At 38.4% G+C, this 22,896-nt stretch overlaps 1 protein-coding gene across 1 annotated transcript in view; it reads right to left on the reverse strand.

The window, feature by feature from the left end:
- Positions 1–22,896, reverse strand: part of usp24 (ubiquitin specific peptidase 24) — a 57,679-nt gene that overhangs the window by 25,799 nt on the left and 8,984 nt on the right. Inside the window, exons 2-23 of the mRNA XM_066676056.1 lie at positions 17,495–17,663; positions 17,194–17,261; positions 16,521–16,664; positions 14,706–14,828; positions 14,383–14,418; positions 13,886–13,951; positions 8,094–8,159; positions 7,660–7,734; positions 7,350–7,508; positions 7,129–7,243; positions 5,836–5,939; positions 5,570–5,677; positions 5,206–5,301; positions 4,806–4,967; positions 2,160–2,267; positions 1,911–2,060; positions 1,456–1,587; positions 1,158–1,269; positions 849–925; positions 472–612; positions 293–346; positions 49–164 (exon numbers count right to left, since the gene is read on the reverse strand). Coding sequence (XP_066532153.1) covers positions 49–164; positions 293–346; positions 472–612; positions 849–925; positions 1,158–1,269; positions 1,456–1,587; positions 1,911–2,060; positions 2,160–2,267; positions 4,806–4,967; positions 5,206–5,301; positions 5,570–5,677; positions 5,836–5,939; positions 7,129–7,243; positions 7,350–7,508; positions 7,660–7,734; positions 8,094–8,159; positions 13,886–13,951; positions 14,383–14,418; positions 14,706–14,828; positions 16,521–16,664; positions 17,194–17,261; positions 17,495–17,663 — 2,381 coding nt within the window. The remainder of the gene's footprint in view (positions 1–48; positions 165–292; positions 347–471; positions 613–848; positions 926–1,157; positions 1,270–1,455; positions 1,588–1,910; positions 2,061–2,159; positions 2,268–4,805; positions 4,968–5,205; positions 5,302–5,569; positions 5,678–5,835; positions 5,940–7,128; positions 7,244–7,349; positions 7,509–7,659; positions 7,735–8,093; positions 8,160–13,885; positions 13,952–14,382; positions 14,419–14,705; positions 14,829–16,520; positions 16,665–17,193; positions 17,262–17,494; positions 17,664–22,896) is intronic.

The raw sequence follows: 22,896 nt of genomic DNA on the forward strand, positions 1-22,896 counted from the left end.
TACAAGTCAATTATTGCAACAGGTAATCAAATCCCAATAGTGTTTTACCTGGAAGGTGATTGTACTGATGTGGCAACTGTAGGCATGGCAGTGGCTGTCAGCATCTTGGTTGCTCGGGTAACAGCATGTGTCAAGGTTGGGCCACCCAAGGCAGAGCTGGCAGCCTTTATGGAAAATGAGGAAATGTGATTTTATGTAATATACAAGCAAAGATGAATGACAGAAAGGAATTCATGGTAAAACTACAATTAACTCCACAGGCAAATCCAAAGCCTCAGATTCTCATACCTACCTCCAACCTCTTATAACAATCTGCTATGAACTTCTTATGCAAGGATACCGAGTCCTGAGAAAAAATAAAACAAAATCACTGAATTATTAATAAAGCCTGTAACTATATATATTCTTACATATTTAGATTTTACACAGAAAAATAAATGCTCGCATGTGTGAATGTTTCCGTATACAAACCTTCTTCATTTTAGGATTGAGGTTTATGTAACTGTAAATGATGATGAGCTGAATGGCCTCGTTGGCAATGTCCTCATCAGGAGACTCCATTGCGATCCTCCAGATAAAGTCCATTCCTATTAGGTCCAAGCGCTCCACGCACTTCCCATTAAACAGAAAAGAATTTAGCATTGCAAGTTTTTCTTTTATTGTAACCCCTAATAGCAGGTCTCAGAGACAAAGGCTATGCTAAAGACCTGAGAAGAACTGGACTTATAGGAAGCGAACTTCTATTTTCAAAATTTGAAATGTCATTCTCACTTGAAAGAAATGTTCTGGCTTTACCTGCTTTAAGTTAAACATACAATTATATAAAAAGTGTAAAATTCCAGACTTACCAGTTGAGTTCCCTGCCGTTTCAGACGATGATCACAGAGATTCACATTCTCAAAGAAGGTCTTAAAAAGATTAAACCCTAGCAGGGAGAGAAAAAAAATAAAAATAAAATAATAATAAAAAAAACATTTAATGTAAGAAGAGCATCTAAACCCTAAGGTGACAGCACACATATCAAATGTGCAGTTATCAAATTTCAAATAGACTGCTAGTAAACATAGTAAAGCTCAGCTCAGGCTCTGTAAGTAATATTGACAGTATATGTGACTGGTCAATGTAGGTTTGTGTAAATACTAGAATTATGATCCTACCGTTCATTGTAATCTCATAAGGCTCAAGTTTGAGGATCTTCTCTTTGAAGAGCTGCTGCTGAACATCACTCTCTAAATCATGCTGCCCTTTAGTGAACCATTCAAAACACATCTGCAGAGGAAAAAAAAGATTATTACAAACTATCATGGAAATAAAATGAAAGTAGACTAACTGAGATATGCAATATCATTCAAAGTCAGGACATTGCATTATTCCATGAACACAGAAAGAAAAAACCCACAAAGAATAAAAAGGTTACAAAGCAACGGCTATTTAAGGCTAAGACTGGTGCCATACCTCTCTGTCCAGCTCACAGACATCCATGCCAGTCACCAAACACTCCCAGATCTCTTTAGCCCTGTTCCACACCAAGTACAGACTGGCCTCTTGTAGGAAGAATGCCAAAAATTTGAGATGCCCTTCCAAATACTGTAGAGAGAGAGAAGATCCTCAAGCATTATCAATGGGGCATATCTCACTGAACTACATCTGACTGTTTTATTTATTTATCTACTGACCAAAGTACAGCTGAAATTTTAACTATTTTACTATATTACAAAAACACACAGTCTATAGCTTTATAAATTGAAAAGAAAATCAATCCCATTTTAAATCACACTAGCAATATTGGAACAAAATATTCCTCCAAATCATTTGGCTCTTAATACAATTTTTTTTTGTAATTATCTTATTTCACAATTATCTGCAATAGAACAGTGAAAGGAAAAAAAAAGGTTTGTTTATTTCTGTACCTCTTGATAAGTGTAGCGGCCGTCTACCAGAGTGGACCCTGAAAGACCACTGGAACCAGCGACTGACACAGCCAGACGATGACATGACACTAGAGAACCAGTGATCAGCTTCACAATCTCAAAGTTTTTCTTCAGGTCCTGGATTATACTCTGAGAAAAACATATGTAACTCAGAGTTCTATCTGTGTGCAAGTTTGGGACCTAAACCACTGCATTTAATTCCAAAAAGACTCTGTGTATGTTTATTACCTTATCCTGTTTCTGGTAAGTCTGTTTGATGAAAGAACGAGTGATCTCATGAAGCTGCCGTAGCGCTGGAACAACCCATACTGCCTGGGGGTTACTCAGCTGTGATGACTACAAAAAACATACACACATCAAACAGTCAGGTTCATAAAAATGTACACGTGAAGTTTAGGATACAGAGACAAAAAACAGAATTATTAGGGATGCACTGATCCGACAACTTTTCTCTACAAATTCATTCAGATACTCGAATGAAGGATAATGACATTCAAATATCTTTTTTGTTGTTGTTAATATGCATATAATCTTACCTTATACCTTATATTTTGTCAGCTCATAAATGAAGAGTTTTTTCCAAAAACATGAATGACTTTTTAAGAAATAATGATTTTTAAAATGAGGCATAGGGCAGAGTATTTTATCATCTTTATGTGTACAAAATCTACCTGATCTCTGTCTTAACTATCGCTTTTCTCAAAATCAGCTAAAAATCTGTTAATTTTTTTTTTTTACCATGCAAAATGCAAAACCACACAAATGCAAAACCGAGCAAAGACGTACAACAGAAATACAAAGGCCCTTCTAAACAAGGCTCAATCTGAAAATTATGTTCAGTTAAGAGGGTCTTCCAATTTCACACAAGGCACACAAACACTGGGTGCACTCCACATCGCATTACATGTGTGAAAAATCAAGTTTGTCTGTAATGTGATCATTCAAATTCAATTATAATATAATGTAAAATTAACATTAAATAATAAAAGAAAAAATAAGCATGTTTTGGAATAAAACTCTTCTATTTTAGTTTGTGTATCAACAGAGGATTGGTCTACCTGACCCCTAATATAAGTTCTGTATCAGGACTAATCTTGATCCAGTATACCGGATCAATGCATCGCCAAGTATTATGGAGAAAAGTGGAATAAAAGAAAATTTCAAACATTTATTTCCAGCTGGAAAAAAAAGGAATTGAACTATTGTTTTTGAATGTCTGTGTGTTTTTCCAACAGTACCAGTGTTAGGGGTGGGCGATGCAGCAAACACATCAAATCTCAGTATATTTAACTAATCTAAATTCATGTATTATGACCGTCATAATACAATGAAACAAATGTTTGCAAAAAAACACTAAAGCTTCAATGTTTGTACAGCTATTAAATGGGGTAAGTACATGGAGTGCAGTGTTAATGGCTATGGAGTGTACAAGCAATATGGAACTATTTCAAACTCCTAAAAATAACAATATTGGAATGTTAAATCGCCCACCCCTACCAAGTCCCCATGACACAATAAGATTTTGATTTGAAGTGATCACACTCACAGCCTAGTGCTGAAAAAATGGCTTGTTGAAACCTAGCAAATACTGTACATCTGACATTCAGCAGGCTCTGAATGTGCACTTTTAAATCAAAAATACTGCATACAACAAAATGCACAGCTTCCCCAAGAATCAACTCAGAATCAGCTTCTCACAAATTTTATTCCCCTCAATGTAACCAAACCCATAACTGCTTGGGCTGTGATACGCTGCCATGAGATTGAAGGTGAGTTGTGATTGGTCAGTGTTAAACATAAGGGGAGGGTCTTTGTAGGCCCGAGTGCTTCTCTTACTTTAGCCCATGAGCTTGGTTTCTTCCTTCCCCAGGAGCCAGTAAAAAAAGAGACCTGTGTCTCGCTGGTAGACTTTGATTCCTCCTGTATTTGTATCTAAAGACATAAACTGCAGTTGCATTTAGTGAGCTCCAGTGTTGGTGGATGAATCTTTAGTATCCATGAGTTAGCTGCAACCAAATCACCTTGGAATGGAGCCTGAAGCACAGAATGGGAGCTGGAAGGAGTGTGCAAATGCGAGAGTGTGAGAGTGTGTATGTGGGAGGGCAAGCGACTGGCCAAATATCTGTCTGGCATCAGAGATAGAATGACACCTCTGAACACCCAGCTCAGCTCTTAATATAGCCTCTTAGTTCAATTGCAGAATACAAGTCGCTGCATGGGGAACACTGTGTGTGCCTGTGTTCTGTTTGCTGTTGCAAGTTATTTTACAGCATTCAGCAAGAAAAGAGGGAAAGGGCAGAAGGAAGATGGAGGAAATGTCTGAAAGAGTGAAATAATTTTCACTTTATCAGTCATGTTCACCAGCAACAAGCCAGCAGCAGCAAAAAAACCAAGCAGCTCAAAAAGTAAACCAAAGTTTACACTTACAACAGAGCACTTTCAGGGTGAGAACAGTAAAAATTATTAGATAAACATTTCAACAATCTAACAGGAACATGAGAGAAAGGTACACTAGTCAATTTAACTAAGATGGCTGTGTTATTGTAGTACACCTACATAGCTGCCAGATGTCGCATCCTAAATCGTGACCAATGCACTAGAACATTAAATCAAGGCAACATCCAGCAACTAAGCAGGACACAACAACAAAAAAGCCACCTTGTCCCAGAGCACAGTTTTTCAACCAGGTTTTCTCAGTAAAATGAACGATTTTCCTCATACTTCACAGATAGAAAGCAATATACAATTTCCTAGTGCACCTTTAACTGTCATATTAGTCAATAGCAATCTAAATGCTCTACTAAACAAATCTAGCACTTCTGAAACATGGTTACTGAAAAACTAGGAAGGGCAGGTTTGCTGGCTATATCTCACCTTCTTGATGTCCTCAATGCACTTGATGATGTAGTTCCTCTTAACCATTTCTTTGACTGCATATGCATCACTCAGGATGGTCAGGTGCTCTTCCAGAGCCTGCTGAACCAGAGTGGTGGGCAGAGTGGGGAGATGGGCCAAGTCCCACAGGACCTCCAACACCTGAGACACAGCATAATATCACATACATGGAAATTTGCCATAACATAAACATACAGTTGGATGCAAAGATTTGGAGATCTGCAGGTCAGAAATATTGTTAATTTTCTAAGAAAAAACATGCTAAAATATCTGACATTTTTCTGCTGTAAAACTTTAGTTCATGTCTCCTGTTTTTATATCATAGAGTTTAATAGAGTGGCTTTACACTGAATTCTACAGCACAAACCGGCATGCATACCTTTCCTGTTGTTGCCTCTGAGCGAGCCTCTCTGCCAATCCTCCCAATCAGACTCAACAGCTTTTGTCTGACTCGATCACTTTCCACCTCCCAGCTCTAGACACAATTATAATAATTTGTTTGTTCATTTCTATCACCGTTAACCAAAACCTAACAAATTTGAAAATTAATTAAAAAGTTTCTAATGATTTTTCAAATGACTTTTTTCCCCAAATAAATCCATACTGATACTTTATTGTTAACTCTCTCAACTAAATGTTGCAGCCACATTCACATGTTAAATTATACAGGAGAGAGAGGAAAAAAAAATACAAAGAAAAAGTATAATGGTAAAGAAATGCCACAGCAGCAAGTCAAGTCTTACTTTCTGTATGAGGAGGAAGAGGTGGCTAAGCTGCTCGAAGTTGAACTTGACAGCTGCGGCTGCGATTATGGTGTGGATATTCTCTATGACCGTGGAGGACTGGCCAGACTGGAGAGAGTAGATAAGAGTCAGAGTGTAAGACTATACACACTACAGCCAGCTTCTTGAAGAAAATCTATAGTACGTGTATTTTCTAAGCAAATTATGAATCATTTTACATATAACACAGAAGTTACGAATACAGGAAAACACCACAAGTATCTCACCTGTATTTTCCAAATTTTGGAGAGCTCATCCAGTGAGAGTTTACTGCCCAAAAGCTCAATAATTCCCTTTATCCTATCACAATACTGCGCCTGGTCAATATTCCCTTTAATAGAAAGAGAAAGGAAGAGAGAGATAGATAAAGAGAAAAGAGAGACCAAGATAGCGAGAAATATAGAGAGAAACAGAGTAATAGAGGGAGTGAAAAAAGAACAAATGAGCGAGAGAAAGAGAAAGAGAAAAAGAGATGCACCAGGCAAATGGCATATTATTTATTGTAGCTTTATTCAAACTCAGATGAAAGATACCAAACAACTGCACCTAAACAAATTCCACAAAATTTATAAGTCATATATATATATATATATATATATATATATATATAAAATGGAGGGGAAAAAATAAATAAAAAAAGTGATGATGCACATCTAAAACAGAAAGAAAAATTGAAAAATGGCTTGAATGTGAAAGTGAAGAATGGGACTCAAAAAAGAGACATAGCAAAATTAAAATGAGATTAAAAATAAAGATGTAACAAGCAAATGACAAGTTAAAAGGCAGGTAATCACAGGCAAAAAAAAAAAAAAAAAAAAAAAAAGACAATGAACCCATACTGGGGTGTCCATCTGGGTACTAAATAGGACAACACAGATGCATCTCTCAGCATGTGAGAGCAGTGTGTGATCACACTAGTCCCACCCCCCTCCCTAAGTCTATGTACAAATAAATGTTAAGATTCATCAATAATTGGTTTGTTAGCCCTGCTTTAATACTACACATTTATTTATTTTTTTATAGAAAATGCATCTGTATCAGATTTTGTTTATTTTTATTTAGTAGAATTTCAATATTTTAACCTGATTAATCTCTGATTGAAAATAAAGGGTTAGAATAAACAACCTACCATAATAACTGGGACAGAGGAATCAACCATTGTTGTTAACTGGATAGCAGAAACATACTACAGAATACCACTGTAGAAGAGACTGAAACTCCACGGATTGTTTTCAGTCTGCTGTTTGATAAGTTTATATTTTGCCACACACATATATAAAATATATCCTAATCTCCACTAATCTGGACTGACCAAATATTGTTGATAAACAATTTTAGCTTAACACTAACAAAAAACACAAAATCCCATAGGGGATTTTGAAGAGATTTCTTCAAAATATGGTACAAGTGTCTTTGAATGATCTCGACTGTCAAAAAATTTTATGCACTTCAAGATTCCTCTGCTTGTAATTTTGGTTATCCAGAAAACTGGTTGATGAAGACAGAACTGATTAGCCTACCTTCCAGTGCTATCGAGAGGACTGAGTTTTCCACCAGCCAGTCCAGGAGCCGGTCAGTATCTATTGCATTCTTCACTGTCTTGGAAACTGTGCTCTCCTCTATCAACTTTGTCACCTAAAAGAGATCACATCTACTAGCCAGGCCATACTGAGGCAAAACTATTCATTACACATGCTGTGTGCTATAGGCAGCTCAGAAGCTGTGTATTAACAACCCAAACCTCTTTGAGGGAGTTCATCTTAGCACTAAAGTGAGGTGTCTTGAGCATCCGCAGGAGAATGTCCAGCCTGAGGTCATCTACCACATTCACCAGCTCCTGCTGGAACCTCATACAGAGCAGCTTGATGGCAGACAGGAGGTCTGGAATGCTCACTAATCGCTATGGTGTGAGAGACAAAGGAATAAATGTTGAAAGATTTCTAACAAATCTATTTTTTAATGTCAATAAACGGGGAAAAATGAGTTTCTGTTGAATTCAGACTTCAGACAAAAGTAAGATATTGCAGCAATGTACTGTGTAGCATCTGTACCTTGTCCTTCAGGTCTTTCTCTTCAAGATTCTGCACATATGTAATCATCTTGTGGATGACTGGGTCCAGCATGGGCTGCAAGACAAATTTTAGCTCAGTCAATGCTACACGTTTAAAAAAATGTATATATTCAGCCTAAATGTGCTTTGTCTATAGTATCTTAATTGCTCCAATTACTAGCAAAAACTGTTTGCAGAATTTACTATGTTTCTATGATCCATATTATCCAGTCACGTAGACAGTCTATTTTTCCAAAAGCCTAATGATGCATGGAATGACTCATCCAGCACCTGTTGCTTTTTACTGCTACTTCTCAATCATACATTTACATGAACTGGAAAAATTTATCAATACGGTGTTTATGCTGCTCTAAGTCTCTGCGGATAAATGCTGAGAAGGAATTAGTTTGTTGATGTAAATGGGAAGAAACTAACCTGGACCAGGCTTGAGTTGAGGTACTCTGCACACACACCAAGTGGCTGCACCAGCGCAGATACACACTGAAGAAATAAAAATAGAAATCAAAATGTACACATATACAACCCAAAACCTATAAACACTCTGAAACTCTGAAGTAATATGATTACGAAGTGGCACGGTGGCGAAACAGGTAGTGTCGCTGTCTCACAGCTCCAGGGTACTGGGGTTGTGGGTTTGAACCCCACTCCAGGTGAATGTTTGTGAGGAGTTTGGTGTGTTCTTTCATAGCCCTTTTCCAGCAAAAGATCTTTGGTTCTTGAACTGGTTCGATTCTGACTTAGAAGAACCTTGGTGCTTTTCAGAGAACCAGCCTGCGTTTACACCAGTTTTAGTGGAACCCAAAGATACATCACAGAATATCAAACAGAGGGCGTTGCACAGCAGCAGTAAACAGAAGTAAGAAAGAAGTAAGAAAATAGTATAGCGTTTAGACTACCTGTGACCATTTGTGCTGTTGTTACAGACGCATGTTTTTCTCCAAAAAGCAATCATGGATCAAAAGAAGACATAGAAGACTACACTGTACACACTTCGTGGGTCTCACCATTACTCCTTGATCCTGTATAACTAGACACGCCCACAGATGTCACAGTGTGTGCTGAAAAACCTAATATTCACTGGTTCCTGCTGTAAACCAACTTTTTGGGTTCCAGAACCTATTTTTGTTGGTGGAAATGCATCGAATGTTTCTAAATTATGCCCACAAACTGAAACGGAGCCCACTGCACGTTGGTAAAAAAAGCGATATTAGCGTCTGCATAGGTTTCCTCCGGGTGCTGCGGTTTGCTCCCACAGCCCCCATAGGTAGATGGATTGGCTACTCAAAAAAGTCCACAGGTGTGAGTGTGTAACTGAAAGTGTGAGTGTGTGTCACCCTGCGATAGACGGGCACTCCCTGCAGGGTGTTATTCCTGGTAGGCTCCAGACCCACCGTGACCCTGAACTGGATAAGTGTGGTATCTGAAAATGAGGACTGTATTTCAAAATTACAATGAGTGTGGTGTGTCAAATTTCTGTTCTGTGTCTGAATCCAAGGCCAGAGTTCATTCCTGTGCATTTAAGAGAGCCACAGGGAGATGGCACTGTGGGAGCCCACAGTCTGAAAACGGGTGAGGGGAGAGAGGGAAGAGGAGAAAAAAGAGAAAAAAAAAAAGAAAAAAAAAATACACAAGCCCAGTAGCCCACCATAGTTGAGAGTTTAGTGTTGAGTTTGGGTTAAAAGAGAAGAATGAAGCTGAAAACAAACTACTCAAAAGACCCTTCACTGGACTGTGTGCTCATAGGTATGAAGAGTTAGCTGGAAAAAAAACATCTGCTGTGGTGTACTAAACCACAAATGCAGATTAGCTGACCAGCTATGCTTCTACACAGTGTATAACCGGTCTTATTTAACTTATTTTCAAACTTTTCTGCTCCTTCAGGACCAGTCCCCAAAATTTGCTCTCAAAAATGAGTTTTTAATCATGAATTGGCGTGCACTGTCAGGCTGTGCTGAGCTAAAACACACAGCGCATAAACCCTTCACTTGACCCTTACTCACAGTTAGTGATGCTCACACAGACTGACTGACAGTGCACCCCACCATCCCTGAGTAATACAGTGCATTATTATTTTGAGATGGTATGATGGTAGGAAAAATGTAGACACAGCCCATGCCACATGTGATTGTTTTTAATTTTTTTCATTCATTCATTATCTGTAACTGCTTATCCAATTCAGGGTTGCGGTGGGTCCAGAGCCTACCTGGAATCATTGGGCGGAAGGCAGGAATACATCCTGGAGGGGGCGCCAGTCCTTCACAGGGCAACACAGACACAAACACACATTCACTCACACACTCACACCTACGGACACTTTTGAGTCGCCTATGTGAGTCCTACCAATGTGTGTTGGACTGTGGGAGGAAACCGGAGCACCCGGAGGAAACCCACGTGGACACGTGGAAAACACACCAACTCCTCACAGACAGTCACCCGGAGCGGGAATCGAACCCGAGCTGTGTGACTGCGACACTACCTGCTGCGCCACCGTGCCGCCCGTTTTTAATTTTGATATTGTTTAATTCTTATTTTAATACATTTATTTCTGGGTTTGCAGGTCCAATAAAAAGTTGTCAGTTTCTTTTTTATGCAAAAAAAGGAGCCAATTTACAAACAACTCAGTGTAAAATCATTTAAGGCTAAATTCACACAGCAGGTAAGAGTGGCCCATATTTGAATTTAAGCTCAAATCTAAATATTTGAACTAGACAACGCTGATGTAATGGGTTTTATATTTTCATGATTCACATTTATCAGCTTTATAATGATATTAAAAATATAAAACTGATATAGAACTACTAAAAAAGATCTTCTCTTTTTTGTTTGTTTCATAAAACACTTAATACCTAATTTCTCATAAATTCGAGAAAAGAGACTGGATTAAGGAATATCACAAAATGAAAATGCTTTGACCAGTCTATTGCCATGCCCTAATGCACATCAAATTAAAATGAAAATGCTTTGGACTGGAGTCTGGAAATCATTCTCAAATTCATAAGAATTCCAATCTGGCACTTAAGACAGTCGCATTGCCACAGATCAGATTTCAATATGAGGAAACAGATGGGATTTAGGTCCCTTTACCTGCTGTAGGAATGTTGCCTAAAAGAATACCAAGTACGTATTTTTGCTCCCGGGCTCCCCCTACAGTCGACAATTGTAATTAACTTTTACAGCACTGTCCTAAAATCACCCCTCTTCTAAAAGTTACATAGTACAGTTTCTGCAGTGCTGAGCACAGCGTAACAAAGACAGGGACTCTATTCTCCGGATTACAGATCAGTGGAGCATCAAAATAATGATTTTGAAGCTTTTAAAGTATTAAAGTACTTGCTTAAATTTTTTTTACAAACTTTAATACACTACACTGTGTGCTATCCAACTGAGGAAGTACAATTACTCTACTCGTTGTATAACTGGGATTCAAACTGTCCCAGTTCCTCAGTAGGGTGAATGTTCAAAGACCTAAGCTTCTTAAGAACTGTTAAAATCTCTTTTTAATTAGACATGTATGGCATTGCTCACAGCATGGCATTGGAATCTACAAGGTAAAAACCTTGCATGTGCCAAACTCACAAGCTTACACATCACTGAAAGCTGACAAATACTGCCATTCAAATTTGGAGAACACCATGTGTCTTTCAATTTCCTCAGTAAGAAGATGATGTTTAGTCTAAATACAGATTTTGTGTTTTTCTTTTCAAAATAGAATTACAAACTTAAACAGAAAATCATTTGACTCAGAATTCTGAGTGCTAGGATCACAGCAAAGTGGTACAATGTGTGGAATATGCCATTATTTGCAAGGGCTAGCTGTCACAGACACTAAATTGTGGTTTGTTTATGCTAGCACTAATGTTGCGGTTTTGCTCAAAAGAAACCTGGCTAGTCATGTTAACCTATTGCAAACATATTAAGAAAACATGCTCAAAACCTTTGTATTCCATTATAGGCTACCTCTCGATGAGCAGTATAAAACTACAACAATCAGGAAACAGTATTAAATATTTGTTTTCATTTTAAACTGAATAGTCGTGTCCTCGGGATGACACACACCTTTGCTTACATGCAGACACACTAATGCTAGGCAGTAGAGACAGCAGAAGCAGAAGCAGAGAGACAGAGCTGGGATGAATCAGTTCTCTGTTCTGGATTAAATGACTTCTCTTCCGTTCGCAGAGTAGGATTGAATAAAAGGAACACAGGAGGGAGGAGACGAGGCAGCTTCCTCCTCCTATTCTCCTCTTCATTCCCTTCAGCAGTGCAACTACTGCCTATGGGCGTCCCTTTGGACATGAACTCCCCAATCACAGTTTCTCTGTGGGCCTGGCTCTGAGCCAGCAGCAAAGTAGTATGGCTACAGCAGGTCAGGTGTAGCAATAGACAACGTTCCCCTCTAAAAGCTCGCCTCCTACATCCTGTTCCTGTGTCACAGTCTTTCACATGCAAATCTTAAATCAAAGCATCTTTTCCCTGTCACTGCGCTATCTCTCCGCCGTGGCGCTCAGCACATGCTAATGTGTGCCTTCAAAAAGCAAGCGTCCGGAACCCGAGACAAGGCGGCTTTACAGGCAGCTAACAAGGGGGCGCATTTAGGCCAGTGCACAGAGGGGGGTGACCCCAGCCTGTCTAAACCTCTTTAGTGGGCTACCATCGAACTTGAACCAGTCACTTAACTCAAATCTTTATACATCCTAATACTGATCACCAAATTTCACTGCATTTAATAACCTATATCATCAACAATGTTGTCTTAACCAGGTTTAATTTATGTGGGTTATAACATCATGTTGAAGAGCTGTGATTTATTAAAGTCTGTGTCAATGGCAGTAAAAATAAATAAATAAGATAGCTAACCTTAATCATAGGAGAGAGTTAATTCCGACTATTCATTCTTTTATTCATCTTTTAACTTGATCCATTTCAGGGTCGCAGTGAAAAGCAGGGAGAGCAAAGAAACCCAGGCGGTCTCCTGCAACTTTCCTCCAGGATCCCCAGGCGTTCCCAGGGCAGCTGGGAGATCAAATCTCTCCAGCCTGTCCTGGGTCTACCCCAGGGCCTACTTCCAGTTGGACATGCCTGGTATACCTCCAGTGGGAGGCATCCAGAAGGCATGCTAATAAGATGCCCGAAAGCGTAGGAGCAGCGACTCAGCTCAAAGCTCCTCCCTAATCACTGAGCTCCTCACACGATCACGGAGAATCCGGCCAGTAACCCCCTTGTATTCGCAATCTTGTTCTTTTTGTCATTACCCAGAGCTCATTGACTGGTAAACTAAGAGCTTTGCTTTATTGCTCAGCTCTCACTTCACCACAACCATCCTGTACAGTGACCGCATTACTGTTGATGCTGCACCTATCCTATGGTCACACTCACACTCCCTTTACCCCATCACTCATGACAAGACTCTGAGATATTTGAACTCCTTCAATTGAGGTAGGTTCTCATCCCCTACCTAAAGGGAGCATGCCATCTGTTTCTGGGAGAAAACCATGGCCTCAGACTTAATTAATAGAAGTTAATAAATCAGCTCAGTTTTCCTGGCAAGAGAATTAAAGGAATTCCCCAACACACACCTATGCTATATCATTGACCTGCCCCCAACACCTGTCTTTCAATTTAAGTTCCTCTTAATCTTCGAGCCACTTCCTCTCTTCTCCTCATTTCATTTTCTGTTTAGAAAAGGATTAACTCAAACAGGGATAAACACTTTATTTAACACATTGGACATAATTGAACTGTTGGCCTCAGTGAACTCTTTCTGTACTCACTCACATACACTCCTTCTGACTCCTCGCCCATCTCCAAAGCACTATGATTAATAAATCATTCATTATAAACTCTGCCAGATTTCCTTACATCACAATATGGTTGCCCTGAATGAAAAAGATGCTACTGAGCCTGTAGTTTAAATGTGGAAGGAGACTTCTTTTGCAAACTCATTCAATGTACAAGTATGCTAACCCTCTCTCCTAATACTGTACATATGAGAAGGTGCAGCCCATGTGACTTTTATATGACTAAAACAGATAAACAGATTATAGATAAAACATTAAAAAAAAAAAGTCATCCACTAATTTAACTTTTTTTTAAAAATGAGACTACACAGAATTAATTTTGTATTCTTATGTGATATCCAGAAATTGTTATCTGTCTGATATCAATCACTGGGATTTGACCATTGACACATTTTAAGTCCACCTTACCCCTATCTCCATCTCCTCCTGATTCAGCTTGCTCTGAATTGCTGTGAAGCCACCCATCTCTCCAAACTGCACAGACAGTGAGAGAGAATGAAAGCGAGAGGGATTCATGTAACAGTTATTACATGTTAAAACAAGGTCTAGTAATATTTAACAGTATTTAAATATCTGCAATATTGGTAATAATCTTAAGTTAACACTTGGCAAAGAAAGAGTGGCTTATTTCCTCTTTTTCTTAGGGCTTGTGTTGCCTGCATCCCTGATGGAATGGATGGATTGCACAATCAATTCTCAATTAGCAAAGCAATGATTTTAAAATAGTCTTTTTAATTGAACACAGTGATTATAGTCTTTTAAAAAGCTATACAAAAACTAATGTTTCAATACAAACAGCTAAATTGTAGTATCTTTAAAAACTATATTTTTCTAAATACCAACCTGAAATCTAATATATAAAAGTATTGAATTACTACATACACATAAAAACAGTAGGTGCTTACCCGATTCACAAGATCTACCAGCCAACCATGAGGCTCCTACAAACACACAATAAAAAAGTAAATGATGAAAGCTTAGTGCTAAAGTTTAGAATTTGTTGGAGCATCCAGATATTCAAGTTAAAACTCTAACATTTAAAGAAAAATCAATCAATTAATATATCTATCTACACACGCAGACGATCCTGAAACACCACCACCTTCTTTGGGCCTAAATTCTTTTAAGATGGACTGAAGAGAAATGGAAAAGTATCATGTGGTCCAACAAATCAGAATTTGCCACAAAGCAGCTGGGTTAAATGAAATGTGTGGAGGTGGTTGATTACCTTTTGGTAGCTGGAGCTGGGAGAGACAGCAAACATATTGTCCTCCCCAAACACCTCAGCCCAGTTCCTCTGACTTGCCTTCATACGGTTTTTAAAGTGATACTCATTATCAGGGTTAAAGGCCTGAGAGACAAACAGAGAAATTTTGAGAGAGAGAGAGAGATAGAGAGATAGATTTAGGGCTTTCACATGGTTACTTCAGTCAGAGTCACTGTCTGAAAAAACAACACAAATGTGATGATTAATTATACACAGAAGAAGATGTAACATATACTATGTCAAACTATTAAACTTCACATAGGGCCCACCCCACTCTCTTCCTACCAGCTACCACAACATTTCTGTTATCATCATTGAACATTTGAACACTGTGTTTGCTGTGGCCCTTTAGGATCTAAGCAGAAAAGTGCACCTTACAAACATTTAAATGAAATAGTATCCTACAGCTAACTAGTGTTGTCACGATAATTATGACTTTTAATACAATATTGTTACAAAATGATGACTTTTGATACAATATCTGCCTACATATTTCAATACAGATACTGAAACGATACCATCGCAAAAACCTAAAAAAAAGTCAGGAAAAGTAACGTATTTTCTCGCTATAAGCTGAGAGCGGTTGGCAAAATCGCTAGTATCTACTTGTGAAGTGTGACGCCACACGTGACATTTCACCATGTCTGGGTCCAATCATGCCTTCGGCCCGATGTCATACATTCATAAGAGACATTTTCTGTTTGAATAAACCTGAATGCCTCAATCAATTATGGGATCTTAGTTCAGGAGTTCAGAAAAATGAATAAATGCATTATAAAAAGAAGCAAACTTGTCTTTGGCAGCACTTTTTCACATTTACAACTCATGCGGACCGACTGTGCTGCTCCGTCTCTGGAGCAGACGTGTCACGTTGAGGAAACAGTGTCTCCCGGAGCTCTGTCTTCAGGAGCAGAGAAGCCGCAGAGAGAGAGAGAGACGTCTCTCCTGCACATGGTCAGTCCGGGTGTTCTAATGAGTCGTGCTACCAGCGATCCTCTTCTATATAATGTAGCTAAGGTTTGTACAGAAAGTCGCTCATTTTAGTCAGGTTCTATAGGTCTGAAAAGTCACTATAACTAGTGGCAAAATCATTAAGGGAGGGAGAGGAGGCAAAGCACTGCGGGTGCACACTGCCCCCATGTGGAAATACCGCTCTTATCAAATTATTCTTAAAGTACCAGTACTCATTATATGGGGTACTGTACCATTTATAATGACAAAGTATTGAGATACTTTTCTAGAACTGGTATACTGTGTAACACTACGCCTAACCAATAATGCCGCTGTGGCCGTTTATGATCCAATCAGCAACCAGCTACACCTAACAACTAAGGTTGCTCATTGTGCCCAGCCTGTTGCCCACCCACTACATTGCTAGCTGTTTTACAATGCTATACAGTGGCTATCCATACCAAATGTCTGCAGCTAAAGAAATATTTGATATAACAATCAACTTATATTTTCAGAATATACGGATTAGTCAAAAAACAAACCAAGAATGCACTAGCAGTTTATGATATATTGAATATATGAAATATATTGAAGGAAATGACAAGGCCATGCAAATTGGGGAATAGGAGTCTTTGTTATTCAACAGGGAATAACAAACTCCTAGAAAGGGCTAATTTTGCCCTAATATTTAAACAGGTGACAGATTAAGAATGCTTTTAATTTGTGACTGCCAAGTTATCTGACATGAAAGATTTTTAAAGAGCCTTCATTTCCGAGTGAGAAGATAATATTTTTGAGGTGGAGCCTTGGAATCCGTTTTCTCACCATAGTCAGTACTCCCATAAGGCCAATAGGAATGGGGTCTTGTTTGACCCGTTCTGCCACCAATTCCACTAGTAGCATCAGCATGTTGTAGATGCCTTCATGAATCTCTGTCCCCCACTTATGCACTGCACTTGATGTCAACAACTACAGAGGAGAGGAAAACAGAGGGTGAGAGGGCAAGAAGAAAATAAAATTTATATACAGTGAAATATATGCTGATGGGCTAAACTATTAAATCAAAATTACAATTTGAGTGCAATTTTCAAACTGCAAGTGTTATAATATTAATCCTACCCTTTATCATTAAGTGCAATGTATTTATGATTTTTAAATGGCCATACTCAGACTATATATAAAGGATTATTACACTAATCACATCAGTCAAACACTGCTGGGTAAATAACAACTACTAAATGACAGTCTGGCACTTCACAACCAGCATTCAAAATTGGAATTGGAAAATAGTAAAAACACAACTGTAATAATCATTTGAGAAACTAATATTAGGTAGATATCCTGAAGTCCTTCAGCCCTATGAGCTGAAGCTGTAAATAAAAATATATACAAGATTGACCATGTATATGTATCAAAAGGATGTATTTACAGCATCCACAATAGCAGTATTGCTAGTATTAACATTGTGGATGACACGGGTGCACAAACATTAGCACACCTTCTTGAAGGCCTCAGGCATGCATCTATCCATGAATCTCTTACAGTTCTCATCTGCATCAGCCAGGCCTAAGGAAAAACGGAAATTAAATGATCAGATTCAGACACACACAGAAAGCATAACACACTAAAATAAACAAAGCATTAACAATCAAAGAATGGGGACAGTGTATACAGTACATATGTAAATGAATTTTCTCTATCACATTTAAATATGAAACATAAAAATACTTTACTAAGCCTGATCCCTTTGCTGATTTTTTTTCCCACATACACTCTTTTGTGCAGCAGTGCAATCTTACCCAGTCTGGCAAGGCTGGTGGAGGCAATGAGGCACTTGCCGAGGGACTCCTCTCTCTTGTAGGGGATTGACCAGTGGTCAGTAAAAACTCTGCTCTCCAGTTCATACAGGTTAGTGGTGGGGAATTCCATACTGCCCCCAGAACAGTTCCCATTCTCATCATTATTCCTCTGAGAGAGAAAGAAAAACAGGAATTAACGGCAATTAATGATCCAGCTGAAGCTTTTCACATTTATCATGTAATTATCAAAGAAATGAAAATGACTCTACAAGTACTTTTTATATTTCATCACACCAGTAACATTTTTCTGATGCTCTGCAGATTAAATTACTTACTTTACAGCTTATTGTAACATCCCTGTAAACTTTTCATTTGTATAAACATCTCAACACTAGAAAGAATGTCCTAAAGGCATTTTAAGAAAATCCTTATTTCTGACTGCATCATACTTTATATGACACGCTGTAAATTACTGTATTGCCAAATCCTATTTGCAGCATTAATTTTAAATTACACAGCACCAGGGTGCGTGTTACGTAACAAGAAGGGGTATGCAGATTAATTTGACTGCCATACTAAATGTCTGCTAGAAGCTGCCTCTTTTCCACTTCGGTTAAAACACCAGCATTTAAACTGAGATGTCAAAAAGACTGATAAATAGAACCATTCTTACGCAATGTTTTTTCTTGACGTTTTACCACAGTAACAGAGGGCAAACTGAGAAAGCCACTGAGCCCAGTCTAACTCTGCTGGGCCGGTGGTTCCCTACTGTGGCTGTTTTGATATTTGATAAGCTACTACACATCAACTTTCACTCAGGAAGAACCTGATGAGCTGATTAGTGATTTTCTCACTTTTAAAAGACATCTAAATAAATCATGCTTATCGTAACAGAGATGTCATAACAATTTAAACAGAAGATCTAAGTGGTGAAGGTTCTTCTAAACCCTATTTCTTCAAAATGTTGTAAAAAAGAACGTGACCCTCCCACCTGCAGACAGTGCTGCAATGGTCAGCATAGAGTCTCACATTACAGTTAGATCACTACAGAGCCACTGCAGAGACAAAACAAGCCTGTTAGGAGGACGCTAGTAGGCTATACAAAACATATGTTTGCCCTTGGCTGACTGCAGTATATGAATGTATAATCAGGTTCTTAAAAAGGCCAGATTGGAAAGCAAGACTGAGCAAATGAAGACTCTTTCTCTCTTTCCCTCTCTCCGTCTTTCCCTGTGCTTAAGGGCATAGAGCGTGGCGCAGCCTTCCAAAGCTCCTGCTGTCAGTGATTTTCGAAGTCACAGAGGGGAAAGTCACCCTGAAAACTGAATTCAAATGAAGCGTGAAGCAGCTTACTGTGCTGTGCTGAGGGCTTTACTGACTAAAGGGTCCTACTACCACCTCAGGCTGGGCTTTGAGTCTCAGTGAAGGTTAAGGAACAGGTTGGGAGTAATTAGGTACAATTGAGAGAAGTGAAGTATGAAGCGTTAACGAGAGCTCACAGTACATTCATGAGGCAAGACCACCATACCTAAATAAATAAACAAATAAAAATCTCTACGTGCAAGTGAAACAGAAATTAACAACATTGAACAACATTTTCCAAATTCTGCACCAGACAAAAGAGGAAAAAACAAATATCACACACCAAACAGTGTGAAACAGAAAGAAGCTCTATACACAGAACATAGAATATCAGGAAATGATATATGAATGCCCTGATCCATCCACAAAGCAGGGAGTTTACACTTTTAATATAAACATTCTGTTAACATTAGCAACTTGGCATCAGGTATCGTGTAAATACATGATTCAATGTAATTAAATGCATAACCAAGTTGCTACAAAACTACTACAGCCAGAAACACCAGTTACAAAGGTTTCATTTCATTTCAGTCATGCCAGTCTCTTTAGTTTGTAATAACCTGGGATATCACAGCTGACAGGTTTTATGACTAAACCTGAAGAATGCCTGTGTGTAAAATGAAAGTGAAACCTGTTGGTTAGTATTCTTCATTTAACAGGTGTTGATTTATGTTTCTCTACAAATGTGTGCCTTTTACAAGGGACCTTGTGAGACAGTGAAGTTTGTCAGCGTCAAATACAAAGTGTCAGAATACATGTACCTTTTTAAGCTGCTATCGCCAAGGATTTAATAATTCTGAATTAGAGTCCTGATCCCATCCGACAGCCCCAAGTGTTGTATAAATGTAAAGCAATAACAATCAACACAGCTCCATAAAAAGACACCTGAAGAGCAGACATTCTACCCTTATGTGAAATACAGTGAAAACAGTCTGTGGCTCTCATATGAAAGATGTTTCATAAAGAGAGCGTGTCTAAGAAAGTGTGTGTCACGTGGCTGTGATTGCTTGGCAGCCTATGGAGGTGTATGGCTCGCAAGCGCACACGCAGCTGTTGCTCCATATCAGTGGTTATGTATCATATTTCGTGGTTACGACACATCTCCTATTTACTGTATAAAGCCTTCTTTCGACTTAAGTGGTTCTGCGTCATAAATGTCGTAACGCGAACTTCGTGTTTGGTCTGTGCGGCGGAATAATACACGGTATCGGTTTACATCGGAAAATCGGTTTACGACGCGACGTAGGAACAGATTAACGTCTTAAGTCGAGGACCCCCTGTATATGTGTCTACATATATGGCTGTAAAATGTGGTTTCATTAAAAAGTGATGGGACAAAAAAAATCCCTAATATCATTGCTGTCCAATGAAAATCATGTATATCCGTTTTATCATTTTTTTTAGTTTACTATATTATTTGAACACAGCACCTGTCCTTCATGTTATGTAAAAAAAATCATGAAGAATGGGCTGATGGAAATGTTCCAAAAACTTATTTACACAGACTTTCATTCAAAGTTAATAAGGTTTGTTCCTCACAAAAATCACTGTTACAACACAAAATTAAAAAGTAGCCAAGAGGCAGCAGCTTGGAATGATGCAAACAGTACACTGTCATTTACTTGTACTGTGGTTTATTTGCCAGGAAATCTTCATTGCAGTCAGACCCCAGCAAAATGAGGTCACACAATGTGTTGTAAAATTTGGCCATTATTTCAGCAGCAAAATCCTGTTTGGAGTAATCAGTAACCATATAAAACCGCGGTTATAATACAGAATATAGCAAACTATAGTCCGTTAGCTTAGTTACAAATTTTAGGGTCAAGCCATCTGATAATTATCTGATAATTCATTAAAACTTTTTCTTAAAAGAAAAGCCCCTTGCTTGTACTGTCACATCACTTAAAGACTCCGTGCTGTAAGGAATTTAAAAAAAAAAAAAGATACAGAGTGGGGGGCCCTAGTCACCTACTCTGCAACTCCTGCTGCCTATGGTTCTGGGGTGTGCATTATTGCACCTGCAGTGCAGAGATTTGCGATTTTTTCAGCACATTTTTCAGCACAACCTGGAAGAGGACAGCCCTGACAGTAGTAAATAAATGTGTGTTTGTGTGGGGTGCACCAGTGAATGAGTGAGAGGTTCCTCATTCAAAAGACCAAGCCAACATTTCCAAGGAAACACATATCCTGCCTGCTCAATTATTTACATGTTCATACTACAACTGAAGAATATCTCCCTCATAGACAAGAAAGATATTGTGAGAGGCTCTGCAATTCTCTAAAGAACTTTAAGGCATTATCTCATCTGACACATTAATAGTTCAGCTTTGATAGGTGCTTGCTCTGAGATAATGACAGCAATTTAAAGGGCATATCTGGCATGCCAGGACTGGTGCTTTTTATGCCAAACTCATTACAGTGTAGTAGATGCAGTCTATTTAATATAAGAAAGTTACTAATGATAGCCATAAATATTCAATTCTGTCACGTTATAATGATCTCAGGGAAATGATATGCTTGTAAAAGATTTTACAGCTAAAATTTTACTCAAGCCTGTTTCTAAGGTTTGATCGTTAAATGCTTCTGTTTCTTGCAGTACATCATGACCAGAAGGTTCCTTATCTATCAAATACAATCATGAAAATATTTCTAAAACAGAAAATCATGGTGGGTGTACAGGAAGAAGCTACTCCAGGACAAGAGCTAGAACCGGTACCTGGGCTGAAAATAAATGTTTTACATTAAATATTACTTGAATCTTAAGAATATTATAGACATATGCATATGAATACCAGTGGATTTTTTAGTTGTATCCTCCATCATGCAGTCAATTGATGTGGTCTTCCAATGTGGCATTTGTGGTATTGTTTCATATTTGTATGCACTGAACCTCATATCTGTGAGTGAAGGGTTTTAGGAGTGTTTGCGCTGTGTAGTTCTGCTCAGCAAAGCCCAACAGTTCACATGACACATGCTGGCAATAAAAATGTTTTATAACATTTTTAAATACTTTGGTATACGGTATAATAGTTATATGTTCAAACCCTAGTGTGAACATGGCATTTTTACAGCTGTATCAGTAATAAAGTTATCAGCTTATTAGGTATCAGACAACAGACATACCGTTCAGGCCTTAGTTGGACCCAGAAGTGCTTCTAAATAATACAACCATTATGTTGTTCTTGTCTGAAATGGAGCTTACAGTTTTGTAAACTGAGAGACAGCACACTTGTTCTACAAAACAGCACGGTTACTGACAATCTTCTCTTGCCCCCTGCTTTGTTAGTAACCAAGGATTGTTAAGTCGATTGCTGACGATTTACCCAAATTATTCTTTCGCAGGAGTAGGTATTTAAATCTCAGCCTACAAGTGTGGAATAAAGCAGCATAAATTTGCATGTTTAAGTCCAAAAAAAATGATAATCACTTATGGTCTGTATTTAGCCTTTGTTAATTATACATTGACACAACTGAGTGGGATAGTGCCATGCCAGCCCCCAGTGGATGCATCAATTCATCTCAACATCACTTAGGGGTTGTCAATCAATTTGCTAGCAGTTGGCCTCTGATCAATGATGAAATGCACTATGCCCAGCTCTTACTTAGGCCCCATCAGCTCACAGAAAGACAGTATAAGGACAGTGAGGGGAGATGGTGGTTCTTTATCTTTTGTCTTTACATTCCCAGTCAAAATACAGCATGTTCATCTCTGCCTCTGTTTTAACAACCTTACAAAAGGATCATAAAACAATTCTTTTTGATTTGTTTTAGATTTGACACAGTAAAATTTGGTTCCTATCAATATTAAAACATTTTTTACCCAGTTTATCTGGAATGGACCATTTTTTAATCTAATCATTCTAAATACATATTGCTTGCGTCTTTTCAGCTGAATTAAGAAGACAGAATCAATGGAATTCTTCTTTTTACCCTTGTAAAAAAAAGGGTAAAAATGGGTATGTTTACAGTAAATTGGGATGGGCTGTTAGATTGGCGAGAAGTGGGTGGGGCAAAAAAATAAAAATAAAATAAATGCCTAA

The sequence above is a fragment of the Hoplias malabaricus genome, chromosome 7, assembly GCF_029633855.1.
Source record: "Hoplias malabaricus isolate fHopMal1 chromosome 7, fHopMal1.hap1, whole genome shotgun sequence".
Classification (NCBI taxonomy): domain Eukaryota; kingdom Metazoa; phylum Chordata; class Actinopteri; order Characiformes; family Erythrinidae; genus Hoplias; species Hoplias malabaricus.